Below are 21,087 nucleotides of genomic sequence, written 5' to 3'. Positions count from 1 at the left end.
AGTCTCCTCGGCTCCTAACAGATTGGGAAGTACTCCTGCATCCTCCAGCACACCAACCACTTCCTTCACAAACCCAGCACAAATGTTTACTGAATACTGGTATTTCACTGGCATTATTACTGATCTTTCTGCCATCTGTGTCCAGCAAAAACCTGTGCTCTGTGTCAGGCTGGCAAATCTGGGCCTTCTGAGAGTCAAAGCAAATCCCAAGGCACAGCCTTAGCTCAGAAACAAGCCAATGTTTAGTTATTTGAGTACTCAAAAGTGTACTTATGAACCTGATTTGGCCTCATTCTGATTAAGCATCAGTTTGGTTGAGCTGCCAAGCCTCTTTGCCTGGGCTTTTAATCTACTGGGTAGACAATGACATTTATTTTGCTTGTTGTGTAGTTAGGTTTGCTGAGAAGTTAATGACAGCTAGGTGCCAAGAGGAATACTCTTGCAATCAGAAGGCACCGAGCCCACTGATGCTCAAGCCTGCCTGCTCACAGCCCTCCTGTACAGAGAACTATGTCCTGGTAGGGCTACAGTCAATACCTGAGACCTTGCCACCAGCCAGGCCCTGCTTCTGTCAACTCAAAGCTTGCTGGCACACACAGCCAGCAGCCAACATTGGCCAGGGATAGGGCCCAGCTGCTGGCAAGGTGTTTAGAGGCCAGACAGAGAGCAGCAATGGTCAAAGGGCAGGGTGATGGCTTGGCCATCAGTCCCTCAGGCACCACTCACCTATTTCTGAGTTGCAAAACCAGACATACTGTGAGCCTGGCAGGACTTCCACCCCTAAGTTGGACCCCAGCTCCCAGCAGCAGCAGTGTCTATCAACCTCTTTTTTAATTTAGGGAAAGAACTACCCTGGCAGGCCATATATTTGATATACACAAACAGAGCATGAACCATCACCAAAGGAGGGAGTGACCAGGCTCACTCCCCAGCTGAACATGTATGAGATGACCAAATATCCCTCAGGAACGAGGGCACAGACTGCTGGGGCCACACCAGGATCTGCACTAGTCACTGGGGGACTCTACATGTCACCTCTTACCCACAAGGACCACTGTGGCCTCTGCATCTTCAGGAATTTTCTCCATCAGCTTCAAGTATTTACGATGGCCCTCAGAGTTATGAAGATGTGGGTTTTTCTGTCATAAAGAATACAATAAGTAAGGGTGAAGTCCCCATGCTTTGGTCTCCCTACACAGCCTTGCACCCCACTGGCACAAATGCAGCTGGGCTTGCCTTGGCTGCGCACCCAATGCCTGCTTCACAGCAAGACACCCTCACAGCAAAGGCCACCCTGCAAGCGCCAGGGCTGCTGCTGCCATGACATACTCAAGCAGACATCTGCTGCATACAGTGCAAAGCCAAAACTAGGTACCAAAATCATAAGGCAGCAACCCGATTTCCAGCGCTCCATGTGATCCAGTCCTTGCATTACAAGGTTTCCCCATAAAGGAGCTCCAAGGTGGGCACCATGGCCTGCTGGCAGCCAACAGCTGTCCCCAGAGTGTGGGAAAAGACACAGTAACCCCCCAGGTCACCCTCACCTCCTTGCACTCGGTCTCGTTGGCCTTGGGGTCAGCCATCTCAATGCGTTCTTCCCCCATGAGGGGCACACATGTGTCTGTGGTGTGGTTGTGATGGTGGTTCCCCACGATGGAGTTCATGCTGGAGCTGGAGTGGTTCCTCGGGAAGAAGCCCTCTTTCTCATCATTGGGATGGCTGAGGGGGAGAGTGGTGGCCATGAGGGGACCTGCCTCCCTTGTCACCTGGGGCTCACAGATAACCCCCGGGCCCTAAGAGCCCACATCCATATCTACCCACCTGTGCTTCAGCAGCAGGGCACGCAGCACGTTGGCTCGATCTTCTGCCCTGATCTGGTCAGAGATGATCATGGTCTCCACCATGAGGTGAGCAATGCCAGGCAGAGTGGTCTGCTCCAAGTCAAGGAGGACGGCACCTGCCAGCATGAGGGGAAGAGCCCTGCTCCTAGAGTGCAACGCTCCCCATTGCATTCACACTCTGGGTACACAGCTGTTTCACCAGGAGCCAGGCTTTGGTTGGGGTACAGATTCAGCTGAGAAATGCCCAAGTGCCCCGTGTCCTTTCTGTAAACCCTTGCCCCAAAAAAACCCAAAAGCTCCAAGATGCAGTGGTAATTCTGGTATCTCCTTTCATTTCAGTCTCCCACTCTGACCAAACTTGCTGACCATATCAAAGATGGGTCCAAGGCCTGCTCGCCAAGGCACAGCTGGGGGTTGCAGCTTCCATGTGCCTGAGACCAGTGAAGCAGAGTGTGGAACCAGTACAGGCACCCTTGAGCTAATGCAAGACCCTACATGAAGCCTGGACACAGACGCTGTTTCACGCCTCCAGTGAGGCACCTAACAGTGACAGAAGCTATCCAGCAAAACTTGTCCTAGAGCAAGAGACAAATCCTGGTCTGCTCTTCCTCACTCACCGTGGGCAATAGTCTTCCTGAGCTCCAACAGACTGCGGAAGGACAGTGAAGCCACATGGGGTTTCCCCCACCTTGCTGTATCCTCCTCCACATCCTCCTCAAACTTGATCCAGCGGGCTGTCTCTCTCCAGTGCATCTCCTGGTTCTTATCCACCACCAGCTCATTCAGCTCCACAAACACCTAGTGTGGATTTCAAGGACATGACATGCATACAGCTCTACCAGCAGCACGCAGAGAGCCTCAGCTCTCTTCTCGAGGTACTGCCTGGTCTGACACGATACTGGAACAAACCTGCCATGGTTTAACCAGAGGTTTACTGCACAGAAGCAGCCAGGATAAATATCACTGACAGCATGGCCGGAGCTTACATCAGTACATGGAGCACCAGAAAGCTCCAAGTCACGTGGTGTGGGCAGAAAGGAGAGAATAATGCAATGCAGCATCCCTTTCTACCAAACTGCTGCAATTTTGTCCTCTGCCTTCTCCTTGGTGTCCCCCTAAATTTCCCACACTTACCAGAGATAGTGATGTTACTGTGCTGCCAACTTCCATAACAACATCACAATTTCTGTGACTTTTAAATGTCTTTCCTAAAGTCAAAGCTTTGTGGTTTCAGGGAAATCTCCCCTTATATTGAAAAAAGTGTATTTTCAGCTCTCATGGTAATGGATAATAGCATGAAATGTCACCCTCAAGGTCATGTAAATAATTAATTATATTGAAACACATTTTATCACTTTATAAATTGCATGTTTCTAGTCCTGATTTATGGCTTCTGAACAAGTCTGGGAGGACAGCACATGGATACCTCGTGGGGCTTTCTATCCAACTTCTTCTTCTTCTTCTTTTTCTTGACAGATGGAGTTGATGCTAATTTTTTGCTTGTCCTGGTGATCTGACTCCGAGATGGTTTTTTCATCAGATGCCTCCTCACACCTGGGTTATCTTCAAAGCGGTGACCTGAAGACACAGGAAAGGAAAAAAGGCCACCAATTTGTCTAGTGGATATACATTGTCTGGCAGCAAAACGCATCCAAGCACATCCTTCTCTCATTAACTTAGGCTATCAAAGCTCTGGCAGCTGGAGAACTCACCATCTTCCTCCAGAATTCTGAAGATCCTTTCTGCCTCATTTGCCTACTTTCATCTCTTCCAGAGATGTGAGCTAACCTCTTCACAGAGAAGGCTTCCTCCTAGGCTATGCATACACATGGGGCTTCATCACAAATGCTTTGACTCGTGGTACTCTAACAAGTGGTGTGGGAATCCTCCCCATATTCCCTCAACAAAAAGCAACCTGCAGCCTTGCCTGCACAGTTCTGCAACCATACAGCAAAGGCAGGCACCTGGCTGGGCGTCATCTCTTGCACCAGGGGAAGGCCTGGTGCTCAGCAAGCATGAAGGGCAGTGAAAGGGAAGGATATTTAGCTGCTCGTCTGGGAGACATAAGGAAATATCAATGTCCGTTTTATTTAATTGTGTGATGAGACTGTGGATAACACTGCAGCCTGGGGCTGGCTCGAAGGCTGGCAGTGAAGTTGAGCCATCGCTGCTTCTAGATGATCCGCAGCGCCACTGTAATGTCCTCAGAAAGGTCTGAGTTAAAGACTGGCTGGCTGAGGCAAAGCCTCACAAAAGCTGTTAAGGCTGCTCTACAGACCCATCACTGTGCTGCTGGCTAGCCAGTGCCCACCAAAATGCAGCACAACCATGCCAGCCTTTTTGAAACGTCAGAGAAACAGCACCAGGCAACAGCCTGCCAGGGAGAATTTCCCTGGACACTACCCAGGGACAGCAAGTGTATCTTTCTCAGCACAGACAACCCACAGGAATGTGAAAACCCTCAGAGCCTCATTACAGGATGGGCAATGGGCAGGCTCACCCAACTAGATTATGGAGTCAGGGCTTTTGCTCAGCTTTGGTCCATTGAGGTTTGCTGGCTGTGCTTGTAAGACAATGCCAAGGTCTTCTTCCTGGCAGAGCAAGGGCAGCCCTCCATTGGCTGGGGTGAATGTTCTGCTTGCATATATCTTTCTGCACTTAACTTCAAGACCTGCAGCTTTCAGGGTATGAGAGACAGTAAAAAGCATAGGGTTTTAAGTCTGAGTGGTCCCTTTGATGTTGCAGAAAAATATCTGTACACCTTTGGCATGGAAAGACACACCCAGCATCAGGCCAGGCATACCATGGCTTTGCACCTTGGAAATCTGGGTCGCTAAATTAAATATAAAATGAATCAATACTGAGCCTCAGGGCATTTTCCCCCATTGGCTTCCCTGCTGAAGCACATCCTGCTGATGGCGGGACTCCTCCCTGCTCCACTTACTGCACTGCAATGTCGATAGGAGCCAATAACAGCCCAATAACCACTACGAACGTTTCTGGGAGCCGGGCACGTGTGGGGCTTCCATGGAGTTTCACATGGATTTCTCAGTTCCTGCACGCACAGTAGCCACTTCAGCACACTCAGTATGAGCTCATGCATGAAACAAGCAGTCCACCATGCAGATGATCTTGGTATCTGGCACCTTTGCTCCAATCTGTGCAGCTTCTGATTCTCCTATGCACCCTGGGACTCCTTCTCTCTGTGTCCCTGGAAAACCAGGGCCCAAGTACACTCAACCGAGCAAGACAAAGGACAGCAAGCTTTCCTCTCAGCAATGACAACTTATTACACAATGCTCTTCAACAACAGCCCTAGAAAGCATCCACAGGCATCTAGTCTTAGCCAGACAATGGCTGGAGGACAGATAAAAAGCAAGGAGCCACGTTTCCTGACAGACCTCCAGTGACTCCCATGCTCACTGACAGGGACAGGAATCAGAGTGCTGCAGGGTCAGAGAGCATCACTGAAGGTACATCTCCAGAGCCCTACCTACAGCAGACTAAGGAGAGATCTACTTTGCTGCTCTTCCTTGGTAGTGTTTGTGGCTATTGAGATGCCAGCTGGGGGATAAAACTCATAGGAGCATTGTGGGCATCTGGTCTTAATTTAGGAGAACCACTGGCTTTGGGAGTCCCATGCAGGACACAGCTGAAGTGCTCCAGGCTGCTCTACAGACTCACTTTCTGTGTCCAGTCAGACTGGTGCCTTCCCCAAGGAAAGTCAAGCTCAAGAGAGCACCTAAAAGTCCTTACTCAGGACAAGATCTTAGACTGAGACCAAAGGGTGATATGCGCAGGGCATAGGTCTGTCCTTCTTGCCTGAAGCCAAACTCCCCAAGGAGTACTGCTTTTGCTGCAGCTCCTCTTCAGCGCTCCCCAGGATCTGAGTGTGAAGACAGTGACAATGTCAGAGGACAGAGCAATTCCTATGGTAGCTCCACTACAATGAACTGGTATGTCACCCTCCCACACAGCATCTCCTACAGTCTCTTCCAGAAGATGATCTCATCACGTTAGCTTCCACAATCAGATTTCTTCAGATTAGCAAGTTCCTTTTCCACCAGCTTAAATCTGAATATGACAAATATGATTGCACTGGTTAAAGTCTTTCCCAAGAATGCCTTTGCTAGCAGGCAATTGCCTTCAATTTACACCTTCAATACCTCCTGCTGCCCCCTTTCATTTCCCTCAATCCACAAGAAGGAAGACCAGAAAGAGGCATCCGAGTATTTGTATCAGTACTAGAGAGCAACCTGCTATCCTGGCATCACAAGGATAATGCACACTGCCCATCCATCCCAACGGTTAAGTTATAGCAAGAAAAAAGAGATTTTAATCTCGGACTCTTGAAATATATAAAAAGACACTTAAAAGTCAGATTCTTGAAATACTTAAAACTAGACTAAATGAAATGCTAATCAACATACTGCAAGACACAGCTCCATGCTGGTTTCTGGAAAAAGCTACTGCCCTGTCCTGCACAGAGCCCAAGTCCCTCCTGGTTGATTCTAACTTCAATGTGATAGGGATAGCTCATCCCTGCTGCCAACCAGATGTCCAGGTCCAGCACTCCCCATGTTCCAAACACTTGAAAGAATGCAAGGAGACCAAGGACTCCATTCTGTTCAAAATATATTTCTCTTGGATCTGAGTTGGTCCTAGAAGAGGCATTGCCATGGAATAAATAGCTGGACAAGTGGCACTGTCTGAAAGTGAACTGGCTCTGCACAAAACAGACTCCGGTGTCTCGGCCATGTCCGACTCTGCCACACCTCTCTGCAGGATTAATCCACAATGTGGATTCATTATACAGAAATAATTAAGAGTTGACTGTACAGTGAACCTACAGTATTAGCTGTAGCAATCAATGAATGTGTTAACTACTAGAAAGCCCATTTCCCCACTTTGTAAGTGATGCATTGTCACACCTTGCAGAGTGATTTGCCCCTTCTACTTTCCCAAGAATATCCATGTTTTCCGAGGTGAACCTGGAACAATTTTTTCACACTTTTAATTTACAGTTCATTCAGCCTGAGACAGGTGATGGGACCAATTTGCTCCAGGTTTCTATTTTGAACTTTGCTACTATTATATGCCCTATCAATTTACAGTAACAAGTAGCAGACTTGTTACTGTAACAGCCAGAAGCTAATCCCCACTAGCTGGTCCCTGCAGAAGCACATAGGCAGACATTTTTTTCCTGAAGGCTTGTAAAGATGGAACAGATGACAAAGAGAACATGATGCTGGGACTGAGAGGCAGTGAGAGGCAGGGCAGATTAAGTTTTTTTTGCCTGAGATCAAACAGTCTGTGGCAGAGGCAGAAGCTGAACCAAGGCGTCCTGAGCTCCAGTTACAATCACTCTGCTTTCCCACTTTTCTGTGTAAAGCTGTTTAGTGGGCTAGTTCTGGGACATCAGAACTAGCCCTCCCATGTGCACTCCTAAAATCCCTTGAAAAATTAACACGTGATCCAGATGAGGACATCTCATAAGCCATGGCTATGAAAAGTATCACTCCCAAAGTGATAATTCACCTTTTAGCAACATGTACCAAAGAAGGAGCCCTGTGAGAGATGGGAGTGAGGTTCTGGTTTCTGCATGGTCTCTGAGACGGCTCAGAGATTGCTCTGCAAGGGATGTGAAGGTACAGAAACAGATGCAGAGAACAGGAAAACATTCTTGACTCTCAAGATTCCTATTTTCTCTGTCCCTGCTCTTCCCACTCTTGCTTCCTTTCTTCCTCTTTTCTCCCATCCAGGCACCCCAGCCAGCCTGCCATCAGCTAGTTTCAGAGCCATGCTCAAGCATGCAGATACAAAGACTAGGTTATTTTTTTTTTCCTTTGGACAATTAGGCTACGGTGCAGAGCTAGAACTTGATACCCACCTCCGCTGTCAGATCTGCACCTCGAATCAAATTCCAGCAAAAAGAGCAGCAGCACACTGTCACCTTGTGCTACAAATGGAAGGGGAAATCTCTTTGTCCTTATATACACACCTCAGAGCAGCTGCTTTTTCTCTGCCCACGGCAGAGGCCACATCCTGATAAGCAGAAACAGCAAGGTGGAGCTGCCTCTGGAGCTGCTCGAGCGAGACACACACAGGAAAGCACCTCAGCACTACAACACAGGCTGGTACTAAGACCTCACACAGACACACAGGCATCAGGCAGCTCCTCTGGTGTCCCCAGACACACAGTGGGGCAGACTGTACTTCCTCTAAACCAGAAGACTAATCTGACATGGAGAGGGTACAGACAACAAACACAGGAGGGAGTTATGCACTGTAGCAGGGGGGCTCTGATCTACAGCTGCAACTATGGTCACTGCTCTGGTACTTACAGGTGGGCTCCCCGCCCGGGTAGCCCAGATGGTTTCTGATGGCCTCCCATAAATCATAGTCTTCAAAATTGAAGGCAAATTCATCAAAGTCTTCATAGCTGAGTGAGTTGCGAATACAGGTGCTTATCAGTACCTCCGGGCTGCTGCCCCCTTCTGATTCCTTTGCTGGCTCCTCTCTCTCTTGAAGGGTTGTCATGTTGTCCTTGTGAAGGTCAGGGGTCAGGCGTCATGAACGACACGCCTTCAGATGAGGAGCCAGGATAGCCAGGCTGACATGTGGAAAGCAAGTTGCCCTCCTGGGGGGGCTTCACCACAGCCCTGGGGCCAGCCCCGGTGCCTCGTTCCCCTGCTCACGGGGCATGAAGGTGCCGGCTGCAGCAGCCCCGAGGACTGATGAGGTTCCAAGAAGACTGGCTCCACCCAGGGATGCTTCTGTGGGGGGCTGCCCAACAGCTCCTCCAGAGCAGGGTCCTTGCTTTTCCGTGGGGTCTTGTGCCAGATGCCCAGGGATGCAGTACCCGCGGCCCGGGCACAGCCAGGCTGCATATGCAGCACCGCTTTTCTCCCTCTCTCCCCTCTGGTGTCTCCCTCCCTCTCCAGCCTGCAGAGCAACCTATTGAATTCTCCATGTCCTCAGGCCCGGAGCGTGCATTTCCATGACGTCTCTTGTCTCTGTCCTCGTGCCACACACAGGGGCAGTCCCCCTCTGAGGCGCTCCAGAGGAGGCAGCTGCCTCTGCCAGGAGAGCAGAGGAGAGGGGAGGCTCCTCACCTCAGGTTTTCTGCAATAGCAGAGCTGGCAGCGTGTCACACAGAGGGCTGATCGCTGGGAAAGTGTGTCAGGAGAGGAGAGAGCTGGGTCTCAGGGAAATGCTGGGAACCCTGAACTGGAAAGGACAGGGGTGTGGGTGGTGGAGCAGGCATCCATGGGTAGGGTGGGAGTAGAGATGATGAAAACATAAAGATCACCACTGTGGACAATGCAAAGCTGACAGAGATGAGACACTGCTGAAAAAGAAGGATCTGGGGAATGGGAAGGTGAGGACCAGGTCCTGTGGCAGGCTGAAGGCTGCTAGGGGAGAGCAAGAGAAGCACAGGACAAAGGGACACACGCACTGGTAACGCAGGTAGTGTTGTAAAGCCTCACTTTTCATGCCATCCAAGTCAGCAGACGCCAGCATCTGGGCTTCGGCCTCGTCCGTGGGGACGCGCTGGTAGGCCGCACTCTCCAGGGTGGTCATGCTGCCGATGCACATCCTCTCCTTCAAGTCATAGGTAACCCGCTGTCCACTCGCCACCTGGCCCCAGGCCTTGCGCTTCTCCCACCCACGTGACAGACGCTCCCGAGGCCCGGGGGGGCTGTAGGAACCAAAGAGACTGACAGTAGTAAGCAGGGTGAATGAGAAGGGGCAGAGGCCTCAGGGGTTGGGGTCCCATGGCCCAGCCCCAACCAGCAAGCCCCTGAGAAGGAGCAGGGCCAGGAGTCATCTCCTGCAAAACCTGAAGGCTGCTCCTTCTGCTCCTCCACTTCCCTACCACAGAGAGGGATCAGCTTGTGCCCAGCGTCAGGGACCTACCCCTGAGTCAACGGCCTCGTGGTCCCCTCCTGGGGCTTCCCAGCTTGCAGCTCAGCAAGACAGCACAAGTTAGCTGGGAGGAAGGGTACTCCAGGTGTGCAGCCCAGTGCCTCTAACCCTGCACTATGGGGATCCCATGGACTCAGGGAAGTTGCAGGAGTTCCTGCAGGGCAGGAGTTCCATGGAATCATCATCCCACCAGAGAGCAGGCCTCTTGCTCACAGATGCTCTCCCTCTGGGGCCCATGTCCCTTCTAACTCAGCAGGCAAGTTCAGGCTAAGCACAGCCACTGCCCTGGGGGACAGAGTCTGTGCAGTGACCTTGAGCCAGGGAGAGCAGCAGGCAGCTTGGCACCGCTCACCTACCTGTGGAGAGAGGCAGGGCCCTTGTCCTGCAGCAGGTCAGCAAAGCGAGGCATGGGGGACAGGATGCCACACTCCTCCTCCACGTGGAACTGCGCAGGAGCTGCAGTGCTGCTGGACTCCTCCTCATCGCTGCCAACGGTGAACTGCAGAAACAACAGTCCTGACAGCAAGAGCTGGGCAGACAGCCTTCACCCCAATCCTTGGCACACAGATCCTCCCCAAAATGACTTTCCCCACATGCCCCATACCTTAGGATTGAGCCCTCCACTATACTATAAAACCTAAGAACAGACACACTGATCTTCCCCCATGGGTCTTACAGCCCCAAAATGCTCATGCACACCCACCCCTGCATCCACACCAAGCAATGACTTACCTGTCACTGTTCTTTGGTGGCCATCTCTACTAGGCAATGACAAAAACACTCTTCCCACAACACTGCACAGCTACAACTTCTTATTCCTGAGCACCATACTTGCTGCCACCCTCCTACCACCTCCCTCCAGACTCCAAGCCCCATCCAGATAGGCATGTTCTGGCCTTGCCTTTGGTTTGCTTGGGGACTCCAGCTTAGGGGATGTGTCCTTCCCACGAGCTTCAGCCTCAGATTCTGCAGAAATTTCTTTCTCCTGGACCTCCTCTACCTCAGATTCTCCTTCTTCTTCTTCTTCTTCCTCTTCTTCCTCCTCTTCTCCTCCCTCCTCGTCCTCTTCCTGGATGGTGGGGGTCACCTCTGAAGGAGGTATTGAGGTTTTCTTCTTTTTCCTCCTCCTTTTTTTCCTCCTGCTGGCACGGGGTGGCCTCTTTTGGAACTTGAGGGCAGAAGGGAGGTGAGTGGAAAGGGGATGATGGATGTGGTGCGAGGTTTGGCGGTGGACTGAGAGAGAAAAAGAGAGTCAAGGGCAGGAAGAGGCTGGGAGGAACCTGCCAGGCGCCCCTCCAGGAAACAGCATGGTCTGAAGATCAAGGGCCAGGAAGGGCAAGGAGAGCCACCAGCCCACAGGGACATAGCAAAGCTCTTTCAGTGATGCGGCAGGCTGTGTCCAGCCTGGGATAGGTGGGGACACAGGCCCTGTGCAATGCCAAGCCACCCCAACACAGCTCCACTGCCCTGGGGAAGGCAGCACTCTCCCCGTGTTGCCAAAAGCCATTTGCTTGGCTGTGCAGAGCTGCAGTGACCTACCATGGGCCACATCCCCTTCCTAAACATGTAGAAATGTTTCTTGCATCCTCAAAGAAGCATAATTTGGGCCCTTTACAAACTTTTTAGGGACATTAGTTAGTGGTTAGGCCATGGCTTAGTGGTGGACTTGGTGTTAGGTTTACAGTTGGACTTGATGATCTTAAAGGTCTTTTCCATCCTAAATGATAATGATTTCTTTTCTGCATAATGTTTATTTGAGTTGAATAGATGTAGCTTATTTATCCCCCAGGCTTTGACAGAAATTTCCTCTTACACAGCTGCAGGAACAAGAGTGCAGAAGTAGCCTAAGCCCAAATCCCAGGCACTTTGAGGGCATGTGTTGTACCAGCCTCTGAAATTCAGGTTCAGTTAGGAGGCTGTCTTTTAAAAACCAGGGTAAAGAAACAGGGCAGAAGGACTTTTCTTTAAACTAATCTACAAAGAGAAATTCATACAGGCTTGATCTGGGTGTCGTGGGAATAACAGAAAGAGAAGAAATTAAGGGCATTTCTGAGCCTTCACTCCAAAACAAAGGCAACACACCAGGCAGGGAACAGGGTGAGCTCAGTATCCCACTGTGAGAGAGAGAAGCCATTGCTGCCAGGGTTAGCTGCAGGCACAAAGCCTCCCACAGACAGTCTGCAGGATGCACAGGTCCTGGGGCTGCACCCGGAGAGGCTGAAATCAGGGGGGCATTGGCCACTTGGCAAGGGGGTGTTGCTCAGCAGCTCTTCCTGAGCAATTGTTTCCAGACAGTTTAGATTTGGTTCCTTCCCAGCTTTCCTGTGACATGGCAGCAAAATCTGTTTATAGTGAAAACTACCTTCAAAGGACATTTTCAATGTAGGCTGTAACCTTCTCCCTGGGAGAGCCAGGCAGGTTCATTGTTCTGCTGTCATGTTTCCTTTCCTTTGGTTTCTCAAGTCTTTTCTCCCTTGTTTCCCCCCTTGGGAACAGCAGGGATATTTCACACATCCCCCTGGTTCAGAAGAAGCAGCTTGTGGCAAGATTAGAGGAGATTTAGAATGGCCAGACGTCTGCACATTGGAAAGAGTTTGGGCTCTTTATAAACACTTTTCTCTCCAAAGTGTTTTTTAATTTGACTTAACTGGGTGTACCCTATTTCATTCACAAGATGTGGAAGACAGACCCTCGTGTCCTGCTCCTGTACTTCCATTGCATGCCACAGGTAGGTCAGGCATGAATTTCTAATACAAAAAGCAAGTAAGACCCCAAATAGACACACATTGCTCCTTCAACAGCACAAAGCTGCTGATGGGGACACAGCCCATCTTTCCCTTCTGGCTTGTTCACTTCAGTCCAAGACAGAAACATTTATGTTTTGGATCAGAAGGAAACTGAATCCTTGGGCTGCAGGGAAGGGCAGTGATGGTGTGTGATCTGGCACAGCAGAGGAGAGCACTGCTCTTCTCTTCACCCCTGCACTCAGCCCTCCTCAGGTCAACTGATCACATCTCCACAGAGGTGGTCTGGAGGTAGGAAAAACACACCTCTCCCAAACACAGAAGGATTCATACCTCCCTCTTCTTCCTCCTTGTCCTCCTATGTATCCAGTCCCTGCCCTCCTTCCCTGCTCCCTTCCTTGCACTGCATGCCTGTATGGAAAGTTACTGCCAAACTAGTGTCCCAGATGTTTGATTACATTTCTTGGTGAACTTGATACAAGAGATATGAAAAAGTAATTTAGATAGGGAGCCCAGAAGGAAGAGCCTACATATCAGGAATTCCTGGCTTCGACTAGAGCAGGAAACATTTCTAAGCCCAGAGAACATTCACCTCTATGGGCTGGTATGTTATCTTTAGATGTCTAATGACCTAACCAGATCTTCCAGCTTTACGAATACGAACTGCATAAAACTTTTGATAACCAGGGTTGATGTAGCCCTAGACAACAGAAATACATCAGGAGTTCAGAGGAAAACAAGCTTGATTCTGACAAAAGAAAAATGATTCTCCTATTAATAAGGGAAAAAAATACCCATCCCCAAAGAGTACAAATCTCTAGTCAAATTTTCAAAAAGCTTCTGCCATGCATGCTCAAGCAGATCATCCATGTCCTCCAAGCCAACCCGCACACCTGTGCACACAGGCAGAGCTTCTGAGCAGGTAGGTCCTGCGGGCACAGGACAGGAATTCAACCCACAGCAAAGCTATCAGCACCTTGCAGCCATGTGCACGAGTGACTGTGAGCCCAGATGGGAAATGTTATTTGAATGGAGCCTCTGTAGAGAAATGACACAGGCCAAAAAACAGCAGCTGAGGTGCACTACAGTAATAGACTTTTACCAGCAAGCTTCTCTAACAGCCATTGGAAATGAGTGGCCAAGCAGAAAACAGCCTGGTGATGTACTTGGGACATAATGTTCCCAAGGTTGTATCTCATCAAAGCCAAGCTGGAAAAGAAGCAATATGTGACTGTGGAGAGCCACGGACTGGGAAAATTTCCCAACCACTGCTACGTGTCTGCCACACAAACAGGCTGCTGGACGGGGGCCTCTTCCTGCCCTTCACTGCTGTTACTACAAAGTAACATAACCCACCTACACCAGGCAACAGCTTACAGTCACTCTTGTCCGTACATTCTCATCTAACACCCAAAGTGACTTTGGGCAGACCAGTTGCCTTCATCATGAAAGAGCAGATAGAGGAATAGATATGCTGCTCAGATGAATTCAGGTGAGATAACTACAGCACTTTAAATTCACACTCCATTTTTATTTTGCAGTTCCTTTCTTTGATCAGATAAGCCCAGTGGATTCTTGAGTGCTATTCAGAAATACACAGGCATGTCTGACTGGAGCCATCTGCTTTCAGACTGGGGAGGACAGCCTGGCTTCTGGTCATGTTTGAATGTTTCCTTGCAGCCACATGGAAGAAAAATTGTTTTAAATCTGGAAAATTTAACTTGGGGAAGTAGCTGCAGAGGTCTCAGAGACTGGTCTAGGAGGTGAACAAACACCCTGGGCTGAGCTACGGCTGCTGGGTGGGCTGTGCAGTAGCTATGCCTATGGAGACAGAGAAAACAGGAACAGACTGGAAACAGGCCGTGGGCACTGGTGCTAAACTGTGTGTACATAGCACCTTGGGAACGCTCTGGAGGAAGGAAGTGAATAGCGGGCTAATACAATCTGCAGTTCTGGCACAAGGCTGCAGAGCAAGTGGGACTGAGTGAGGGCTGGTGGTGAGGGTGGAAGGGGGTACAATGTTTCAAAACCTACATACATTCAAAATCTCTCTCACTGTAGCTGCGACTTTGCTTCTCCAGATTGCTTGATGCTGACTTGCTTATCAGGTCCCCAAATCTCTCGATTGACAAAGTCTTATCCAAGTCCTCATCGTCCTCGGCACCAGGAGAGGCTTTCTCTGCGTCATCTCTGCCCTGCACAGAAACCGCCAGGTAAGAATCAAACACGGCAGACCCCTAAAGCCCTCTGGATCCTCCTGCCCTTCCAACAGCGCCGGCTTGCTAAGGAGCAACTGCTCCATACAACAGGCCTGGGGCACAATGTCTCACATAGAGGCACAGCTCTGCTCAAAACCAGGTGCCAGAACACACCATCAAGCTCCAAGGCACACTCTGCAGGGATACCTTAGTGGTCCTCCACACCTGTCTTGAGTGACAGGTATCAAGGGAATATGCCAGTACTTATTTTTCCCATTAGAGGAAATGCGTAGCTTTTGTTTGGCTGGAATTTCTCTCTCCTCACGTTTAACTGCTGCTCTCTGGTCTTCCCTTTGCCCAGTCTGCCATCTCTCTCATTCTTAGACCTTCTCTGTACTTCCCCTTGGGAGATAGCATCCCTGCGCTCGTGAGTTGCCCTTGGGTCAGTGACCACCCTGTGCCTTCCCACCTCCCCTCCACACATCTAGAGACTCCCCATTCCTCTTGGATGCCTTCTTCAGGCTTTTCTGCCCATTTTCCTCCTGTTTCATGCAATGGGAACTTCTCTGCTTTTTGCTGGTGGAAGTGCCCTGACATGAGCATCACCAGGTGCCCGCTGGCCTTTCTTTCTTTCTTTTCTTTCTTCCTTTCTCCTGAGCAGCTGCAGTTGGTAAAATTTTCCATCAATATAGCCGAAATGCCAGCGTGGAGCTGTTGTGGACTCCCGTGTTTCCATGGAAACAGGAGGAGGCCCAACTGTGACAAATCTGCTAGGCAGAAAGAGGGAGTAAGGCAGCTTTAGCTGAGAGATCCCTCTCCTTGCATCACTGTTCTTAGCTATAGCCCTGGAGCAGCTTTGTGTCTATGGGTGAGACTGCTTCTCCTCTCACCTTAGCACAGGCGTCCCAAGCCCAGCCTAAATAGGGACAGTCAATTTTCAAGCTGCTCAGCTCCTCCTGTCACTTGGGTACCCTACCCAATGGCATATGAAGGCACAGGGACCTCACAGAGCAATCTCTGGCCTTTTCTGGGTCGCAGTTTGCTGTCTGTGTGGAGAGGATCTGGGCTCACGGGCAGCCCCGGGGCACGCTTCGTGCAGACTGTCCCCGGGAAACGCAGGCTGTGTCTCCTACTGCAGCACGCTGCCAGGACACCGGCCCTGCTCTCAGCTGGCAGGAGCACAGTCCCCGGGGAAGAGATGGCCCCGCTGCTGCTGCTGCTGCTGCTGCTGGATTCCCACCTCACCTGCTGCAAGTCGATGAAGACATCTCCTACGGGAGGGGACTCTCCAGCTGCCATTTTGGTTCAGGACCTAAGGGCCTGGGCAAAATATCAACCCTTCTCTTTCACCGGCAGGCACCCAGCAAACCTGGAGAGTGGCATAACCTGTGGAGAGAGGGCAGGACAAGGGAATGTCGTGGGAGACTGCTGGCCACTGCCCTCAAGCCCCTGGCTCCTGATCCAGAGGTCACCTCGGCAGCCCTTGGAGAACCTCCTTGGCATCACTAGGACAGGCCTGTCCCCAGCAGTGTGCAGGGGCAAGTGGCCCAGCCCACACTGCTTTGGCCACCAGCTCCAGCTGATCGTGGATAGATGAGATCCTGTCCTTCTCTGAAAGGTCAGAGGGGCCAATGGAGACATCAGCTCTATATAGCTCCTGGATGGGCTGTGCAAGAGAAAAAAAAGCTTCCTGCTCAGCCACCTCTACAGAAGCACATCAGTGCAAAGCTGGGGTGTGACTGACCACCAAGTAAAGAAAAAGTTGGAGAGATCAGGTGCTGGGAGTACATGCCAGGAGCAGGCAGCAGAGTGGTCCTTTAGCACCTAGCTTTAACTGGACAGATCCCAAAAAAGGCCAGAAGGAATCACAGAGAGAGCTGTGCAGACCACAGAGATAGGACAAGGACAAACAGTTCATCATTCAAACGCCACACACAAAACAATACATGTTACAGGCAAAGAGACCAAGGCTGCAGATCTGTGCTGGGTCAGCACTGGCAGGGCTGAAGGACACACAAGTCTCTGAGGAGAGCACAAAGGAACAATCTGCTCAATATACAACTACAGGTGAGGAAGGCAAAGAGGTGCTATGCTTGACAAGGACTGGGATACAGACTAACACAGAAACACCTCTGGTCAAACCACCTACAGCAGCAGCACAGCCTAAACAGCATGGGCTGCACCCCAGGAAGAACTGGAGATGGTACAGAGATTGGCACTGGGAAGACACTGATCCCAAAAAACTCAACTGAAACAAAGAAGATGTAAGCATATACACAGTGATTTCGGCACAGGGAGAAGCAAAGTGTCCTCAGCTCAGAACACAAGAAAAGGACATTTGTTAAAATCACAAGGGTAGAATACAAATTAATTCAAAATTGACAAAATGGTTTTTTTCAGTGATGTCATCAAGGAGCAGAACACTGCAATGTCAGAGGATAGCTTGGCCATCTCTCTGGTAACGAGTTGTATTTATGACAAAGAAAATTAAGAGAAGTTAAACCCATCTTTCAGAACAAGCTATTCTCCAGCTATGAAAGCTTTGGAGTAAGTATTACAGTCTATGTCCTGGCTATCTGTTGAGGGGTTTCTTACTATCTCATCTGAAGTACCTAGCATGGGACACTGTTCAAGACAGGTGACTAAAACACTAAAGATTGTCTAAGGATGAAACCAGTAAGGCCACTTCATCATCCCTTCTATCTTTGAAGATCTCCAGAAGGTCTGCAGTCTGTTTACTCTGCCTACATGAAGAGCTTATTTAAAACAAAAATCCCAGGGCCATCTGTAAGGCAAGATTTTGAGGAGCTAATCTGACCACTGATGAAGGATGCTCCTTTGCTCTACCTTCCTAATTATCAGGAATGAGGCAAAACATAATGGAAGAAACCCCTGAAACACACTTCATTGGACTCATCACAAATTTCATCCTCAGTAAGACATCAACAGCTCAAGAGAAATAAGCTGCCAAGACAGACATCTAAACAGCAAATGCAGCATTCAGGCCATCCTTTTAGTAGGAGACATGATAGAGAAAAGGTTATTACGTGTCTTCATTTTTTTTTTGGCATTTAATTCAAGAAAAGGGTATAATTCCATGAAAACAAACAGCAGTACTTTTGGAACTGAAGGCAGGGAACATTTTATTCCAATGGGAAGAGCTGGCAGGGGAATCCTACTTTGCAGGGCCATGGCATCACCACTATTAAAGAAAGGATTGGACATTTTTAAGGAACAGAACATTCACAGCTACAGTGACAGCAAAAACATGTTGCAAGGACTGTAACTTCGGGAGTAAAAAGATAATGCAGCTTTGGACAGCAGCTCCTGTAGAGGCAGAATCCCTAAGACTTAGCAAAATGGTAAAGGTAATTTAACAAAAGAAATGCTAATGCTCTCACCTTCACCTCTGTGCCACGAACATGCCTTGTGGGGCCTTTGAAGTAAACTAAAACTACCAGCAGGGCTGTGAAGCAATGGGCTTTGTTTCAGGTCAACCTCAGGTATGTCTGAAGCAAGGCAGAGCTCCAGGGGCATTTTATGCTCTGGGAAGGAGGAAACCCACGTCCTGAAGAACTACTGGGTGCAACATATTCTGCTGACACCAGCTTTCGAAGATGTTATACTGAGTTTAAAACTACAGCCCAACTGCCTAAACAAAGTCAAAAGGGAGGGAGAATCCAGCACCTAGTCTTTCTTTACCCATCATAGCAGCACATTCGGAATTATGCTGAAGCCATCACTTTAATGAGGCTGAAAGCTAAAAGCCCAGACAGTTGTAGTAGCAGTAAGAGAGCCCTAGGGACTTGCTTTGAAATTTCAGAGGGACTGGGAGATACCCACGGGGTTTCCATCAGTGAAAGCAGGATGAGACGTGTGGGCACCTCAAGCCAGCAGGATTTGGGGCCCAGCTGCTGGAAGGCTCTGACGCTTTGGGGACAAGACAGAGGTGAGGATGAGAGGTGTGTTCTCTGATTCTAAGCCTACCAGCTCTCCTGTTCCTGAAGAATGGAGAGCCCACAGCCTGAAAGCACTGCTGCTCCCCTTCGGCACATTCACGGCTGTCCACGGCCACTAGAGGCCACTTGCCCCTTACTTTGTGCCACCTCTGGAGGAAAGTGGGATGGAAACCTACTGGATCCTGCCTGGCGTTTCTACCACGCTCAACAGATGGAGTTCAGAGAAGAGCAAAATTTTGCCAGTGGGCCAGAGGGATTGATTTATAAGGAAAGGTTAGGAGCTAATTTTATCTAGCACAATATGGGATGACTAACATGGGGATGGAACAAACCAGCAGTCTGGAAAGATCTCAAGGGTGTAAAACACAACTAAAGATTTATTTTTTTTTATAAGGCAGCCCTTCATAAAGAGATTTAAGAATAGGTTAAAATTGAAAATAGAAACTTAAAAGGAGTATCAGGGAGAATTCTGCTAATAAGCACCATGCTGAAGTGCCCAGCCTGCTGGCATCACTGCCTGGGTTGCCATAAGAAGAACACAAGATAAAATGGGAAACTAAAAAAACAAACACCACTAAAGAAAAGCAAGTGACTGATACCTTCATCCTACTGTATCTCCTGGTTATAGGGAGTACGTGATTCAGCATTCCCGCTAGAAGTAATTTTCAGTAATAGAAGCGTCATGCCAGCAGGCCAGATTCGAAGGGAGGCCAGAAAAATCCACAGCCTGCCAACCTGTGTGCACTCACACATCCCCGCTCTCTCCACAAGCACATCAGTAAACAGAACTGGCTCACATAAATCACCATACCTTGTACTGACCATTGTACTGACCATCTAGGCTTAAGGGATTCTGAAGGAAAGTGAGCAGGCATGTCCCTGCAATGCTGACAGCTACAGCATCTCCCACATGTTGCTCACAGGGACTCCAGCGGGGCTCCCCCTCATCCCCAAAGGCTGCTTCACAGTGCCAGTGCTTCCCTGTTTTGCTGAGAAAAATGCAATTTGGCACATCTTTGAGGGCCGAGGCGAGCGGTTCACATTGTCCCTTCGCAATAAAGATGAGTCAGTAACGCTAGAGGCAGGCTGCCCCAGCTCCGTGGGCAAGGGGCTGCATGGAGACAGCCATCAGGTCCCACATCCATTCCCTCAGCTCTTCCTTAATCCCTTGGCCATTGGCTGAGAATAATTTAGCTGTGGAGTGTCTAGACTAGGAGTGGATGTTAAGATAGGGATAAAGCCACAGGGGCAAAGCTGGTTTGGGGATAGGGGAGGAGAAGGGACTCTGGCTGATAGACACAGACGGGAAGAGCTCACAAAGGAGAAAGATTAGAGGCCTCGGAAGATTTTCCTGGGAAGAAATACTGATGTGCGTGTCCATGGAGAAAAGGAGCAGGAGGGGTGGTGCTGCATACATCAAAGCATTTGGATGCTACTGTGACACTCACAGCCTCAAAGCCAAACAAAACAGGAGTGGGCTGAGCTGCCCCTACCTCTCCTCTGTCATGGCCGAGGAACAGGACACACATACCAGAATGAAAAGGCAACACATAAGACAGTAAACACATAAAGTTTTGTGGCACGAAGGTTTTAACCTGTGGATCTCTCTCCCACATGGCTATGTTGAAATTTGTATCATTACACAAACGCTTTAGAAGGCTTAAATATTTCAGTGAATCCTATACTCCACTGAACTACCCTGGATAAGCCATCACAGCCATTCACTCCTGAAGCACTGTCTGTTCAGTGACTCTCCCTCACAACAGGCCCTTCATAGGGTACCAGACGGGACGGAGCCGGCACGGTCCACAGACACATAAACGAACACACGGAACAAAATTCACTCCAGAACAAATTGCCAACACCAGACGGTAACAATAAGCCACCCCTCCACTGGACGTACGGACGGCTCTGACAGACACACGTACAGTCGGGGAAGGAAAGGGACACAGATAGCCACCGGGGTCACTGCACCACGTCCGTGCCGTGCCTTGCAAGCCCGTACGGCGCGGAGCGCAGAACTGCTCCAAGCCTCGCCGCATCCAGCCCCGAGCACCGCGCTGCGTGCCGTGCCGTGCTCCGTGCCATGCACCGCCCCGCACCGTGCCATGCCATGCACCATGCCCCGCACCGGCAGCCACCCGCACCGCGCCACGCACCGTGCAGCACCGGAGCGCTCCGCAGACGGGCCGGGGCAGGGCAGCCAGGCGGAGCTGCTGCAGCCGGGGCAGCAGCGCAGGGACAACCCACCCCCCTCCCTCCCTCCCTCCCTCCGGCCCGTACCTCGCACCGCCGGAGCAGGAGAGCCGCCCGCCGCCGCCGCCGCCGCGCCGCGCCCCGGCCCCGCCGCCGCGCTCCGCCCGACACGTGCCGTGCCGCGCCGCGCTGGCGGCGGGCGGCGCTGCTCCCCGGCCTC

General features: G+C 50.2%; 1 protein-coding gene across 3 annotated transcripts in view; it reads right to left on the bottom strand.

Moving 5' to 3' along the window:
* The window catches only part of SLC4A3 (solute carrier family 4 member 3), a 33,847-nt gene extending 12,765 nt beyond the window's left edge, over positions 1–21,082 (bottom strand). Inside the window, exons 1-11 of one of the 3 annotated variants that reach the window (XM_038143664.1) lie at positions 20,955–21,082; positions 15,958–16,098; positions 14,553–14,709; positions 10,672–11,003; positions 10,127–10,269; positions 9,332–9,543; positions 3,268–3,419; positions 2,459–2,639; positions 1,822–1,957; positions 1,545–1,719; positions 1,043–1,139 (exon numbers count right to left, since the gene is read on the bottom strand). In XM_038143664.1, coding sequence (XP_037999592.1) covers positions 1,043–1,139; positions 1,545–1,719; positions 1,822–1,957; positions 2,459–2,639; positions 3,268–3,419; positions 9,332–9,543; positions 10,127–10,269; positions 10,672–11,003; positions 14,553–14,709; positions 15,958–16,011 — 1,639 coding nt within the window. In that variant the 5' untranslated portion in view covers positions 16,012–16,098; positions 20,955–21,082. Of the gene's footprint in view, positions 1–1,042; positions 1,140–1,544; positions 1,720–1,821; positions 1,958–2,458; positions 2,640–3,267; positions 3,420–8,185; positions 9,305–9,331; positions 9,544–10,126; positions 10,270–10,671; positions 11,004–14,552; positions 14,710–15,957; positions 16,099–20,830; positions 20,894–20,954 lie in introns of those variants that run through there. The other 2 variants (XM_038143665.1, XM_038143666.1) reach the window with 2 other exon arrangements.
* Between the last annotated feature and the right edge of the window lie 5 nt (positions 21,083–21,087).

This window comes from Motacilla alba, chromosome 7 (assembly GCF_015832195.1).
Source record: "Motacilla alba alba isolate MOTALB_02 chromosome 7, Motacilla_alba_V1.0_pri, whole genome shotgun sequence".
Lineage (NCBI taxonomy): Eukaryota > Metazoa > Chordata > Aves > Passeriformes > Motacillidae > Motacilla > Motacilla alba.
Note: the sequence above shows the minus strand (reverse complement) of the source record. Positions and strands in the feature narration are given on the sequence as shown.